The sequence below is a fragment of the Gymnoscopelus microlampas genome, assembly GCF_963454915.1.
Source record: "Gymnoscopelus microlampas genome assembly, chromosome: 9".
Lineage (NCBI taxonomy): Eukaryota > Metazoa > Chordata > Actinopteri > Myctophiformes > Myctophidae > Gymnoscopelus > Gymnoscopelus microlampas.
This window is the reverse complement of record NC_139946.1, coordinates 42,917,680-42,932,573: the sequence shown is the minus strand read 5'-3', so window position 1 is coordinate 42,932,573 and position 14,894 is coordinate 42,917,680. Positions and strand designations below refer to the sequence as shown.

The following is a 14,894-nucleotide window of genomic DNA, read 5'->3' as shown; positions in this document are numbered from 1 at the left end:
GTGAAAAATGCAACGCATAGGTTTTTCCTTGCTCTCTAGGGAGTGTGCATGTAAAGTTTCACGCCGATTGGTCCAGTTATAGGTAACAACGCAAATCGGTCTGTTATTGCGCCACCATGAGGCTGGTTTGAAAAATGTAGAGTGGCATGCCTTCCTTGGCCTAGTGGGAATATGCGTGCAAGGTTGCACGGCAATCGCACGCTTTGTTCATGATTTGAGGCATTTTGTTCAAAACGGACAACTCCTGCCAATCTTAGCCAATCAAGATGGAATACGAAAATTAGGACAGATCAGTCTTGATCACATGACTATAGAGATAATGTGTACCGATTTGCGTGATGTTTGGACAAAATATGTAGGAGTAATGTCCAAAAATGTGTTTTGCAATAATTGGCCTGCTGGTGGCGCTATAACAGGCCGATGTGAAAAAAGTGGCCAACTGGTTCTGCTCTGGCCTCGCAGTTTCACAACGATCGGTAACATAGTCTTGACCACGCCTTCGGCCTGGCAGAGACAACTAGTAGTCTCATCATCATGTGTGCGACATAGTGTCTGTCTCACACACACACACACACACACACACACACACACACACACACACACACACACACACACACACACACACACACACACACACACACACACACACACACACACACACACACACACACACACACACACACATTTCAGAAATGTAAATAAATAACAGCATTGCAGAATCAATGCAAAGTCTTAAAGGCTGTCCTTCATATTGGGACGGCTATGTTTCCTTTTTAGTTTAGCAGCATACTCTCTCCCCCGCCCTTTCGAAAGGCCTTTGAAAGTTCCATCAATAGAGATGTAACCAGTTGTCTTTATCTCTGCGTTGTATTGAATGGAGACTGACCCAGAACTGTCTTTGGAGACAACCTCCATTTATTCTGACAAGAAATAACATAAAATACATCTCCAGGCTAGTTCGGTTTGTAGTGCAAGGACTCCTCTAAACAAAGTTAAACAAACACCGTATACATCATTTGCAAGTACAATTCTTATTTTGTTATACAGAGAAGTTAACAAAAGACACCCACCTCGTTCCAACACGGAAACACACAAGGAAGGTGGAGGTGGGGCAGGACATTTATACGGGGGACGGAAGGAGGGGACTTAAAGGAGCTGTGACAACTAATGCACTATGTATTCTTATACACATGAACCATGGAGAATTAAGTCAAGTAGAAGCACTTATTTGTATCACATTTTGTGTAATTATATAACACTTATAATTAACAATGTTACAGAGGGGACCATAATAACCTGCTGCGCTGAACACCCACTCAGATTCAGTGCTGGTGGCACTTATTGCCATGCCATATTCTGGCAACCTTTGCCCGTAGTGGGTATCAGGACTGTATACTGTAGCTGTCTGAGCCACCAAGCAAGTCGAGGATCTAAATGAGAGATCAGGGCCTCCTGGTCAACTCTGTGTCAGCACAGAGTCTCTCTGTGGGCGTTGACTGGGTCTGGTCTCTTTTTTATTTCTGAGGAGGTGTGGCAGTTTCATTTTCTTGTCTCCTCCATCTGTTGACACAATGGGTGGTGGCTGCGCAGTTCCATCATCCTGCGCAGGGATTTCCATTATGTCCTCTGAGAGCGCATCTCTCAGTTCCTCACTGGGAGTGTTGTTCTTGTACCAGGGATAAAAAAGAGGCCTTTTCCATTAGAGGATACACTGTATTTCTTCTCTGTAAGACCTCGGTAATGTACCATTTCTGGGCTGGCAGCAGCAGCTCCGTTGTTATATGGTCTAAGACCGCCCGGTTTGACGCAGTGACCATTTCATTCTCCTCACAGATGACAATGTGTCTTTGATGTCTTGAACTGGTACAGTATGAGTGTCCCATTGACAGATTCAGGAGACAGATTCAAAGACCACTAAATCCTGCTTTTAAATCCAAGTCAGTATTAATGTTGGGCCACTAATACTCCGGCCATATGAATGGCAGGAGCTTGCTCCAAAACTCGTTCCATCATCTTTTGCTTCATACCCGATCTGGTAGGGTAATCTGTGAATTAAAATACAATGAGTGGGGTATGGATTTATCGTTAAAATATAATAAGATAAGATAAATTAAACTTACTGCTGAATATAATTAAACAGTTTGAAAATCATAACTATCTCATGTACATTATTTTGCATTATTTTCCAGTTATTATCAGCTTTTTAAATGATTAATATAAAAATATATATTCAAATAAACCAAAGCATTGGATTTAAAAATGACAATGGCTATGCTATTTAACACACCAGAACTAAGCCTTTTGGGGGCATTCACATGGCTTATGCCACGCGTTTCTCATGTCAATGCCTTGGTGACCGCCAGGTGCCATGATTGTGCCATGTGGCCAGAGCAGATTAGTAAATGCCAGCCCAATTCCTGCAGGGCTACAGTGCTGTTAGCCCCATTATCGGTAGTAATACAACACTGTTTGCTCTCATTATTGACCAGATATTCCTCTGTGGTTTTTCTGGTGTGAAAACCTTCTCCAAGCAGTTCCCAGTTGGGAGTGTGGCGGTGCAAAAATGAAGCTCAAGTAGGGCATCATATTTACTCTGGACCACATGTCCGTTGTAGCAGAAAAATGGTCCACTTATTTGATCTCCTTGCTTGCGTTTTTTCTAACTTTCAAGTGCATTTCTGGAATGGCTGTTTTCCGAAAAATAGGTTGTGCCCGGCAGTTCATGCACTGCTTGTTGAAGGACTGAATCATGGGCTCAAAATTGATGGCTTGTTGTAAGTGCTTGGCAATTTTTTTTGCTGGACCGTTAGCGTTTAGTCACTCTGGCAAGTGTCTCGGAGACTCTTAACTGACGTAATGCTGAGCTGGTGCTATACCTCCCGAGTTAGAATAGTGGGTGCCTTTTCATTGCATCGTATAAGTGGTCCTAAGATGCGATGCTATAGATTTGTCATGTTTCCTCTTTGTATGTGTGCGCGCATACATACAAATGTACACAATTTGTGTAAGCTGTTTTGCCTTTTATACTGTGCGTTTAAGTGCTTTGCTTTTCCTATAATGGTGTGTGTGTGTCTGTGTGTCTGTGTGCGTGTGCGTGTGCGTGTGCGTGCGTGCGTGTGCGTGCGTGCGTGTGTGTGTGTGTGTGTGTGTGTGTAACATTGCAGGGAGTTCGGCCGCTGGAAGGTGAACAGCCTGGCCCTAGAGAGACAGGAGAACAATGGCTTTGCCCTGCCACTGGACCCCGAGTTCCTCCAGACCATCAGACAGCTGGGCAGGAGGCCCAGTCTCATCGCCATCACTGATAGTATTATCAGGAAATACGGAACCCACTTCCTGCTCTCTGCCACTCTGGGGGGTAAATAACGAAGAGTGGATTTGAACTCATTACTTACTATTGACTTTACTCAGCTTGAAGCGAGACGGAAGAGGAAAGGGAAAGTTCTGTAGCAAGAGGCTGGAGCTGGGAGACTAGGAGTAATGAAAGAGTTGGAATGCATTAGATGCATAGAATGTGAAATCAAAGCTGGTTTAGTTAATATGATTGAATTTAGAGGACCTTGGGGCGAAAACAGCCAACCTAACAGTGCAGGCCAGGCACTATTACCTACCCCAGTGTATCTCAAATGTTTTTATGTCCAGGACCTCCAAAATGATGTATTTGGCTGCGGACACCCCCTTCTGAAAATATTTTGTACCAGGGACCCCCATACACGATTTGTGTTGTTAAAATGTTTGAAATATAATCCAAAATGTTCCAGATTTCTTTTTTTAAATAGCCGATATATGGTTATATGGTTAAAGTGGTTAAACTGATTTTGATGCTATATTAACTAATTATGCTGGGGACCCCCTGGAACCCCCTCAAGAACCCCTGGGGGTCCAAGGACCCCTCTTTGAGAAGCAATGACCTACCCAATAGTGCTCAATGCTTTCCTTTTTTGTCTGCGTGCCTGTGTTCGTATATGGACTGTACTGTATGTGTGCCAGTGGTGTAAAGTAACTAAGTACATTTACTCAAGTACTGTACTTAAGTTACATTTTTACTTTACTGGAGTATTTCAAATAATCCGTATTCAGTAATTCAGTAATTTTACTTCTACTCCACTACATCTCAGAGGCAAATATTGTATTTTTACTCCACTACAATTATTTGAAAACTTTAGTTACTAGTTTCTTTGGAGATTTGTATTATTATTACAAACCATACATTACCCACTCCAACATTTTAGAAAATAGCCAAATTCATACATTTGAAAATGTGTGAAACGGGACATTCTGCATAATGGGTACTTTCTACTTTTGGCACTTTAAGTACATTTTGATACCAATTTGTATTTTACACAATTCTGTGTATTTTTCCACCACTGATGTGTTGTGCGTGGCATTCACAGGGGAAGAGTCATTAATGATCTTCGTGGACAAGCGGAGGTTGAGTAGGACGGCTGAAGTGACTGAAGCCAACGGAACAGCTGTGACTCTGGAGGCTCTGCACCAGCTGGCCGCCTCCTACTTCATTGACAGAGAGGGCACCCTGCGCAAGCTGCACCACATCCAGATCGCCTCCACCGCCATTAAGGTACAGTGTACAGCACCTCACTCTCTCTCTCCCTCTCTCTCTGTCTGTCTGTCTGTCTATGTGTGTTTAGTGCAGTCAGTGGCAGAAGCTTAAAGGGCAAGACCACCAGAGGTTGCCAGATCTGCTTATTATAATTTCCTCGCAAGATTTTATTTGAAAATAGCCGATCTACAAGCTCACAACGCGTCGCATCGCGACGCGTTGTGAGCTTGTAGATCTGCTATTTTCAAATAGCTGATGTACATGTTAAAGTACTCGTGTGGCCCATAGTCGCTTCTTTTGGGCTGGTTTTCCTAGACCTGGTTGCTTGTTTCTCTCACAGAATCTGGCAACACTGAAGACCACTTTGGTAGAGGTCTGGGTTCATTGCCATGATGTAACTCCAAAGGTGGACAAGAAATCAAAAATAATTGCTCCATTGATTCGAAAATGAGAATTCAAAATATGCTCCTCGTCAGGATGCTATCAATGCATTGAATGGGACATTATCACGTTTGAATCAGACCATTGAATGGGAGAAGTAGGCGACATACTAGCCTGGCGTAGCCAGACTATATCACTGCGTGGATATGAGTCTGGTGCTTCCATGAGGACGTTTTGTTTCCCAAGGGGCGGGATCAAAACAATGGCCCTCGACGCAATTGGTTAGACCTACAACCAACTACCAATTACAGTCGCCCCTATTTGAATACTGGGCCCTGATTGGTTACGCACGTCTTCTGGAACAGGAAATGGATTCTCTATGGAGCGGTGCCAGACCCAAATCGCAGAGTGCAATTTTTTTTTTGCACTCGCAGATTCGTCTGATCCCAGGCTAGCGACATACTGACCTACCCCACGATTTATCAGACCATTCATTGGGTGTAATCAAGAGATACTGACCTACCGACGGAGATGACTTACATAACCTATTTTCTTTTTCTTTCTTTTTTTAACCAGATCATTACAGTTTGAAAATGCTATATTTTAACAGATTTGAACAATAGTTCAAAGTCAATTTTAGTTAGCTAAGGCTAATTGCAAAAAGGCGTTGGACAGGGCACCTGTGGGACACCTGATGGGGAGCTTTATGATTGGTTCATTAGATGTGGAGTTTGCTGATGTCAGCCACGCCCACTTAAACTCCATAACAGAAAAATCTGAATGATCATGGCTGCCAACTGTCACGCAGTGAGCATGAGACACACGCAAATGAAAGTCTTCGCACGCTTTCCCGATATACATCTTATTTCTCACACTGTCAAGTCATGCCTGGGGAGGGGAGGGGGGGACTTGCTTCAACTCATGCATCGAGACATCTACTTTAAGAAAGTTGCCAGTAGCTGCCGGTATTTGAGCGACACAGAGAGTGAAATTCAAATTAGCCTATTGTTCCTGCAGGATCCTAACGTTGAATAGTAAAGATGAAAAGCAGAAAGGAAATGCGTCTATCTCCCTTGTTGAGAGAGTTTTCAGTTGCAATAGTATTTATGCACCGTCTCAATTAGTTGATCATTTATGTCCCCAGACGTTGCCGTCAGGATCAACATAGAATTAACATTCTAATGTTAATTGGATTCCCATGTCCTGTCAAGTTTATAACAACAGTTTTTAGTTTATTTAATCCATTAAGACCCGGAAAGTATCTGTGTCATTTTTAGATTTATTTGGGCTATTCAAAAGTAGCAGATATACAAGCTCATAGCGCGGCACCGAGAAGCTGTGAGCTTGTAGATCTGCTATTTTTGTGTAACTATTACTTGCTCATCTTGCACAATCCAGCATAGTGGGAAACATGGGTATATGGAGGGGCAGCGGCAGAGCTAGGGAGGGCTCACACATCTGAAATTAGATTATTGTTTTTTAAATTAAATGAATAGAAGAATATATACAGAATATTACAGGAGCAAGAGGAGATAAGCATATTACACATTCAAGGTTATAACATGGAGCCCCAAGTAAGGTTTGACTTCCATCAGTCATGTCTTGTGTGTGTGTTAGAGGCCTTTGCAGGACTGTTTTCTTAATTCTGCACTCACCTGCTCCTATACTGGATTTCTGACCATGACCACCCATTTCTGCAATGGTTTCCCACAGTTATATATACTTTTTGACCGCCCATTGCCCACTCCTGCCCACAGCAAAGTTTAAGTGCCTTTAGCTTGGTCTAAATGCTGATCAGTATTAATAAATAGATATTTAGATTACAAAGGTAATAACATTTTGAAATTGCATTGCTCCCCTCTGCGAGGCTGTCCACTAGGGGTCCTTGAGGGGGAGACGGAGCAAAATGGGAAACGGTTTAATTTAAGACTAGAAGCCCAATTGTATAGATAATGTCACTCTCTCCACTGTTAGCGTATATGTAGCCTCGATCTCCAGACTTGTATTGTTTAGTTTTGCTAAAAAATAAAAGCCTGGAGGAACGCGTCGGTGTACCCGGTATGAGGAAGTGTTCATTTCCCCAACCAACCAGAGTGCTGTGGGCGTCGCTCGTGATGTTGTGTTAACGGGGCGGGGGTTGACGGACAGATCGGTGAACCAATGGGATCAGCCGCAATCTCTCTGCGCCTCTATACACCCGCCCCTCTATACACCCGCCCCTCTATACACGAAATCAGGAGCGTTGGTGCAGCCTAGCGTATATGTAGACAGTTGTAGAATTCTGAATTGAATCTAAACAACAACAAAAACACAAAAAAAATTGGGACCCTGATTTGGTAAAGCCCTATAGCTCTGCCCCTGGGGAGGAGGTGAGCAGATTTTGAACAGCTTAGGAGGAGTTTAGGGTCAGACCCCATTTTAACCATAGACATATAAAGGTAGACGCCTCCTCCGGCTCTGAGGCGTCTGTATCTCGGGCGCGCACCAGCGGGGACGTTCGGTAGGCCAATCAGAGGCCTACGGAACGCCCCCTTCTGTGACGCACGCGACTAAGGGCGGAAGCAATACAAGGGTATTGCAATATAGGTTGCTCCAATGAACTGCAGAGGCCAATGAGGTATCTAGGTTTCTATATCTATGATTTTAACAACACACATCCGAAAGGAGAGGAAACAGCTACAGTAGGGTGACCAATATTCTGAATTTCCCAAAAGAGGACACTTCACGCATGCATGCACGCGTTCGGTTGATTCGGTTCCAGCTTTGCAGACAGTACACTCTACTTCCCATTCCTGCATTTCATCTGTGAAATTGCTTTTGCGTTTCGGCATTTTCATTCACTCACATGGGCAGTGCATGCGTCCGCCTCTGTGCGTCTTTTACTTTCACGTCGGGGAATCAATGAATGACAACAGGCAGCGCTATGTACAGTATGTGCTGTCCAGTGTGTGTGTGTGTGTGTGTGTGTGTTTGTGTGTGTGTGTGTGTGTGTGTGTGTGTGTGTGTGTGTGTGTCTCGTTGCTGTCACTGTGTGCGTGCAGCCTGTCAGCAGTGTTGCCAAGTCTCGTGAGAGGAATAAGGAAACATACCTCCAAAAACAAGCCAGAAAAACAAGCCAAATCTTGTCCAGAAGTTGCGGTAAATAAGCGGACATGGCAACACTAGGATTCTGGCGTCTGAAAGTTTGCTCGGCAGCTCATTGGCTCGTTTACTCATGACACGACCAACGAGAGTTAGCGCTTTCATTGTTGCTAAGATACGTCCCCCCCACTGATACAGTACACGCTACCCAAACTCTCAAAACCCCGGACATTTGAAGGATTTTATAAAAAAAACCCGGACAGGCGGGACAGCCCCCCAAAAGAAGACATGAAGTTTTCAAATAAATATAGTGGAGTAAAAGTAAAATATTTGGATCCGAGATGTAGTGGAGTAGAAGTATTGGAAATTGGAAATAGTCAAGTAAAGTACAAATACCTCAAAATTGTACTTAAGTACAGTACTTAAGTAAATGTACAGTACTTAGTTACTTTACACCACTGATATGGAGGAGGGCATTTGAGGAGGCTGAAAAGAACAGCATTGTTTATTCCAACCCCCACTATTTCATAGATATAGTTTATTTATTGGCTTGGAAAAGCGACATAGATCCCATGCATATCAAGAGAGATATGTGCCAATGATGTAACTATCCCCGTGCATCTTTCTGCTTCTCCCTGCCTTCAGGCTATGATCATTCATCACTCTGTCAGCTGTTATCAATTGGGAGAATGAATTTAATCTGCTGATTTTGCCCTTCGCACCACAGGGAATATTTCTTTTGGGCAGTGAGAGGGATTTGTATTCACACTGTGGCTGTTTCTCGTCGTCGCTGACTCGCGGTAAAGATAAGATTAATACATTGCAGTTTGAAATAACGTCAGCGGCCCATAACAAGCACTAAAGAAACTAGTTGTCATACATTAAAGCCCTTCTATATGATTTGATGTGGTACGACACAATACTGTATATGCCGTTGGTTCTAAAAGTGGGGTCCGGGGACCCCCAGGGGTCCTTGAGGGACTTCCAGGGGGTCCCCAGCTAAATGATAGATAGTTGGGAACCAAATGGACCCTTATGGGTCTGAGAGTGTACAAATAGAACCAAATGGACCCGTTAGGGTCCATTTGGTTCTATTTGTACACTCTCGGAGTTAAATTAACAGAGATTTTACGATATAATTTGGGGTCCCAGTGATAGAAATGCAATTAAATGGGGGTCCGTAGCCCTAATGCATGTCAAACTGAGGGTCCTTGACATTAAAATGGTTGAAAATCACTGCTAGAGCTGTACAAAATCTTCTCTTATGGGGGTCCTTGGCATATCTTTTGAAATGGGGGTGCGTGGGCTAATAAGTGTCAATTTGGGGGTCCTTGGCATGAAAACGTTTGAGAACCAATGGTATATGCCATGGCATGTGTTGATGTGGGATGTTATGAGATACATTGAGATGAAAGTTAGATTTCATCCCTTTTTCTCTCTGCACCAAATATCTTCGCCAAAAATTGCTGATCTACACGTTCACACAGCATGTTATGAGCTTGTAGATCAACTATTTTTGCCAAATATTGTCCCCAAAATAGAGACACTACTGTATGGTTCATGTTGTTGAAGCTAAGGTCATGTATACCATCTCAGGCACGTGCACACACGCACACGCACACGCACACACACACACACACACACACACTGCCAGAACGCCTTCATAGGAGAAAGTGCCCCTAAATTATCCTTACCTAATGTCTCTCATTGACTCATTCATTCCTCTGTCACTTGCTGAACTGCAGTCGCTCTCATTTCGTGCAAAGGCTACACCATGGGCTGGGTCTGTGTGAACTTGCAGATCTACAAGCTCGATCTACAAAGAAACGTGCTACAAGCTTGTAGATCTACAATTATTTTTTTATTGTGAAAACGTGCGCAAATCTTTGCATATATATATCATTATTTTCTTAAGCGATTTTATAAAACTCAAATCTTTGTTTCTGGGGATTCTACAAATGTCTTCTAAATCTAAAACAGTTTTCTGAAAAAACGTATGTTGCTACTGTATAATATCAGTGGTTCTCAAACCTTTCTATGTCAAGGACCAGCCAAAATGATATGTATTTGCCCCCCGCCCCCCTACAAGCTCATAGCGCGCGCTATGAGCTTGTAGATCTGCAATTCTTTGAACAGACAAATTATAAAATAATATAAGTGGTTACACTGTATGCTTTACCCGGTTTGAATGAGTTAAGGACCCTTGTTTTACCCAATAGTCTATGCGTAGCCATGTACCAACGGTTGTGTGTGACTACGATTGGATGATCTGATGATCGAATGGGATTCTGCAATTACCCGCAATTTTGAGATCACGATGAGGTCATTGCAGAGAATAAGGGTTTTAGAGCAATTGAGTGCAGTCACTGAACAGCACAATAACCACACCGAGACAGACTCTCTTCCAAGAAAATTAGAGAGATCAGTATTGATCTCAGCCATCTTGATGGCGTGACTAAAGCTAAAAAACTTGCTTGCATTTTCCCGGGCCACAGTACATTTCTCATGGACGTGCCCTCGGTGATGTTCCACTATACAGTCCATCACAGATAAAAACCCCTATATTTTCTCTAAAACGAATTGGCCGCGGGAATCCGGGGGCTAGCTTTGGCAGCGGCACTATAGTGCTACGAAGTGCTGCTTAAAAACCCCTCTGATTGAGACGAATGGAGAGAAAGACCTCTGAGTTACATTTGTTTGTGTGGCCTTTTCCAGGTGACGGATGTGAAATATTCACAGCATCAGCAGCCTTTAATTCAGAACATGGATTTTTACCTCACGCTGATGAAGACGAATAGGCAAAAACAAAAAGCTGGGCTTTTAAATGAAGCACGTAACCCACTGGTTTTAAGAGATAGCATAATTTAAATGGAAGAAATGTCTGTCTGGGCTGCTGGCATGTATTGTAGAAGCAAGTACATCAGGCAAAAAAAAAAAGAAAAAAGGATTGAGATGCATAGGCACAAAAAAAGAGGGTGATGCATTCACAGTACACATCGGTGAGATGAATCATCGTTTCCATTTCAATATTTTGAAACTCCATTTGTCAGCCATTTTGGTGGTATGAGTTAACGTGTCATGTGCTAATGAACGGAAGACGTATGAAGAAGACAGACTTTTTGCCGCGGTGTAATAAAGGGGTCTTTAGCTGAGGGGAGAGGACAGGAAATGCTGCATCAATCAGGGCGCTTTACCTTATGATTTATACAGCCCAGGTTTTGTCTGTGTTAAAGCTTCATTACTAGTGAGCATGGGTGGAGAGAGAATCATCATTACTGGGGAAGAGAAGAAGAGAAGTGATGAGGATTGCTTGACCCAATTTGCTGTGCCAGTCTTAAACGTTCAGTCAGCCATGCCCGAGTTATGCTTCATTTGTCGAAAGAATAGAAAAGAAAATGTCTTGGAACTGAAGTCTAGAAAATCAGATAATGGCTCTTTAGATGTGACAGCGGGGAAGCGCGGCAGCTCGCTGCAGTTGGAACCGTTCTGATTGCAGGATATAAACAAAACAAAAAGAAAAGAAAGCACTCTGTTTTCTCGTGCTGATGAATAATTCATTACGTGCTCTTTTTTTTGTTGGTGTCTTATATTCCCATGGATGATAAATTGTCACAAATGCCGTTTGACTTTGTCTATACGACACCTTCTACCGAGTTCACCCCTTTACCAGAAGATCCATATAGTTTTATTTCTTAACCCATCAACACCGGGAAAGCATATTTAAGATTTATTTGGCTATTTTTGAAAAATCGTGAAAATGTGTGGAAATATTTGAATATCATTTTTTTAAAGGGAACATTTGTAACTCAAATCTTTGCTTCATGGGGGGTCCCTGGAACAACATATTTTGAGATGGGGGTCCGTGGCCAAATACATATCATTTTGGGGGTCCTTGACATTAAAAGGTTTGAGCACCACTGATATATAGCAACATACGTTTTTCAAAAAACTGTAGGATTTAGAAGACATTTGTAGAATCCCCCAGAAGCAAAGATTTGAGCTAAAAATGTTCGCTTTAAAAATATATATATATTCAAAGATTTGCACAAATGTTCACGATTTTTCAAATAAATAGCAGATCTACAAGCTCATAGCGTGGCACTCGGTGCCGCGCTATGAGCTTGTATATCTGCTATTTTTGAATAGCCAAAGAAATAAAAAAAATGCCAGATGCGTTCCCGGTCTTAATGGGTTAAAGCTAAGTGGTCAAATGTGGAGGAGCTTCAGATAATAATTATGTGAGTGAATGGGTCAGAGAAGTGCTACTGGCCACAAAATTGATTCATTTGAATAGTTTTTTTTTGCTGTGTCATAAAGTAAAAATTAGATTAAATTACAAGGCATCAGAAGAATTTAACATCAGGGTTAAGCTAGAATGATTGCAGATATCAGACCTCTCCTTCAAGTTGGTTTCGCTCTCTGTTACATACAGTAGCTTAGCTTCCCCAAAATAAAGAAAGAAAGAAAGAAAGACAGAACGAAAGAAAGAAAAAGACCCAGTGAAACATAACTATATATATATATATATATATATATATATATATATATAAAAAGTATAAAATACCACTTTCCACTTGTAAAGGTCTCCCGTTGTGCCCCCGTGGCTTATACTGTGGTTCCCCATTTTCTCTTTTTCGGTACAAAAGATAATCTTATTCAGATGCTATTTTCTGCTTTTATTCCTCCCTGCTTCGTCTTCTTCCTTTTACCCGATAAGCTGATCCCTAGCTGGATGACATTAGAGAGTAAGCCAGTGCAACAAAGTGGTTTTTAACCCTTTAAGACCGGGAACGCATCTGTGTGTCACTTTAAGATTTATTTGGCTATTAAAAAATAGCTATGAGCTTGTATATCTGCTATTTTTTTTTAAATCGTGAACATTTGTGGAATCTTTGAATATATATATAAACACATTTTCAACTCAAATCTTAACTTCTGGGGGTCCCTGGAACAAACAAAATATTTTGAGATGGGGGGGGGGGGGGGGGGGGGGGGGGCCCGCGGACAAATACATATGAATTTGGGGGTCCTTGACATGAAAAATCTTTGAGAACCACTGATATTATAGCAACATACGTTTTTTCTTTAACTGTTTGGATTTAGAGGACATTTGTAGAATCCCCCAGCAGCAAAGATTTGAGTTAAAAAGGTTTGTTTTGAAAAATATTTATGTTCAAAGATTTGCCAAAAATGTCACGTTTATTTTTTAATTTTTTATAGCAGATCTACAAGCTCAGAGCGCGGCACTCTGTGCCGCGCTCCGAGCTTGTAGATTTGCTATTTTTGAATAGCCAAAGAAATCAAAAAATGACACAGATGCGTTCCCGGTCTCAATGGCTTAAACATGCACTGGAATCCTCAAAGAACGAATAAACATGCAGAAACATCTTTGATGCAAATGTGGATTTGCATGTCATCTAGCTGTGCCTTGGTGGTGATTAAGGAAAAACAGGGTGGTTCTTTGGGGTAGAGCAGAGAAAAGAGGCAATTTTGAAATGAGCAATGATCCTCATGAAACATTAATGTCATTTCATACCTTTTTTTCCCTCTCTTTTTTCTTTCTTCTCACAAGCAGGCATTTTAAAGTCCATTATTACTGAGGCATCTGACAACGCTAGCTCGCTAAGTGGCTCATTTTATGGCTCTGCCCCTCTGGAATTATGCATAGGTGAAATTAACAGAAAACGATGAAAACTTCATTTCATGCCTTTGCCCGATTAGTATTATTACAATATAATATAGTATTATTAATATTAAGACCGGCAATGCATCTGTGTTATTTTAAGATTTCTTTGGCTATTCAAAAATAGCAGATATACTGTACAAGATTGTGTATCTGCTATTTTTGAAAAATAGTGTGCTGGCAGGTACCACTGGTGCTTTCTGATCACCTTCAATAAGGCATTAATTGAAATTGGAAGTAGCAAAGTCTGGCAATTAGTCTCCCAAGCATAGTGGAAAGCTACATTTTCAAGGGGTCTTTCTTATGTTTGTCCAAGTCTGAAAGAAACAGGAATGCTTAAAGGGATTCTAGGCAACATTAAGCCTGAATTTAAAAATATATTTATATATATATATTTTGCATTTTTTCCCCTCTATCAGCCACTATATAATGATGCTGGGGTGTTTTCCTGCATTGAAACACAATCCTCTTTCTGAAATCCGTATTTATATGTTTTGACATCCGGGTATCCGGGACGTAAATTAACGCACACATGTGCGCGTCCGTGTCAACTTTTTACTTTCGGTTTTAAAACGCTCTCAAACTTCTTTTTTGAGGCACAGAATGTACTTTTAAGATAGCGTTTGGATAGAATTTAGTTGTTTAACTTCATATATGTCGTCAATTTATCATGAAAGAGCCTATTTAAAAATAAAAATTCAGAGAACCGGCAGGGGTGGGCAGTGGCACGCATTGTATCCGAATAAAGCAACCTATTTTCGGCATGGCCCGTTCAGAAGTCCCCCACTGCGTCACCCCCTGGTGGTCGGGGAAACGAACTGCTGTAGGGGCGGTGTTTGACAACAGTTTTTTTCTTTTTTTATCTCTGAACTTGCCTACAATCCCTTTAAACAAAAAGTTTGACATAAAATGGATGGTGTGTGTAGGGAAAGTGAAAAATCAAACAATGATAGAATGCGTCGCGTCTGCAATGTCAGCAGACAAAATACTAAAGTGCTTATTCTAGGAAATCCTTTAAGTGCAATTACTGGTCCCATTAAATGCAGCTGTTGGCTTTTCTAACGCAGTCAGCACAAATATATTGCACTCAATTATGGCATATTAATACTTCCCCACAACACTCACCCCAGACAATCAATCCCATTTACATATGACTCTGGAATATCTTGGATGTCTTTTCGGTTTAAACAA

At 41.7% G+C, this 14,894-nt stretch overlaps 1 protein-coding gene across 1 annotated transcript in view; it reads left to right on the top strand.

Moving 5' to 3' along the window:
* Positions 1–14,894, top strand: part of LOC311051844 (BMP/retinoic acid-inducible neural-specific protein 3-like) — a gene marked incomplete at its 5' end in the record, with an annotated part of 90,087 nt that overhangs the window by 35,269 nt on the left and 39,924 nt on the right. Inside the window, 2 exons of the mRNA XM_084066508.1 lie at positions 3,165–3,355; positions 4,392–4,576. Coding sequence (XP_083922634.1) covers positions 3,165–3,355; positions 4,392–4,576 — 376 coding nt within the window. The remainder of the gene's footprint in view (positions 1–3,164; positions 3,356–4,391; positions 4,577–14,894) is intronic.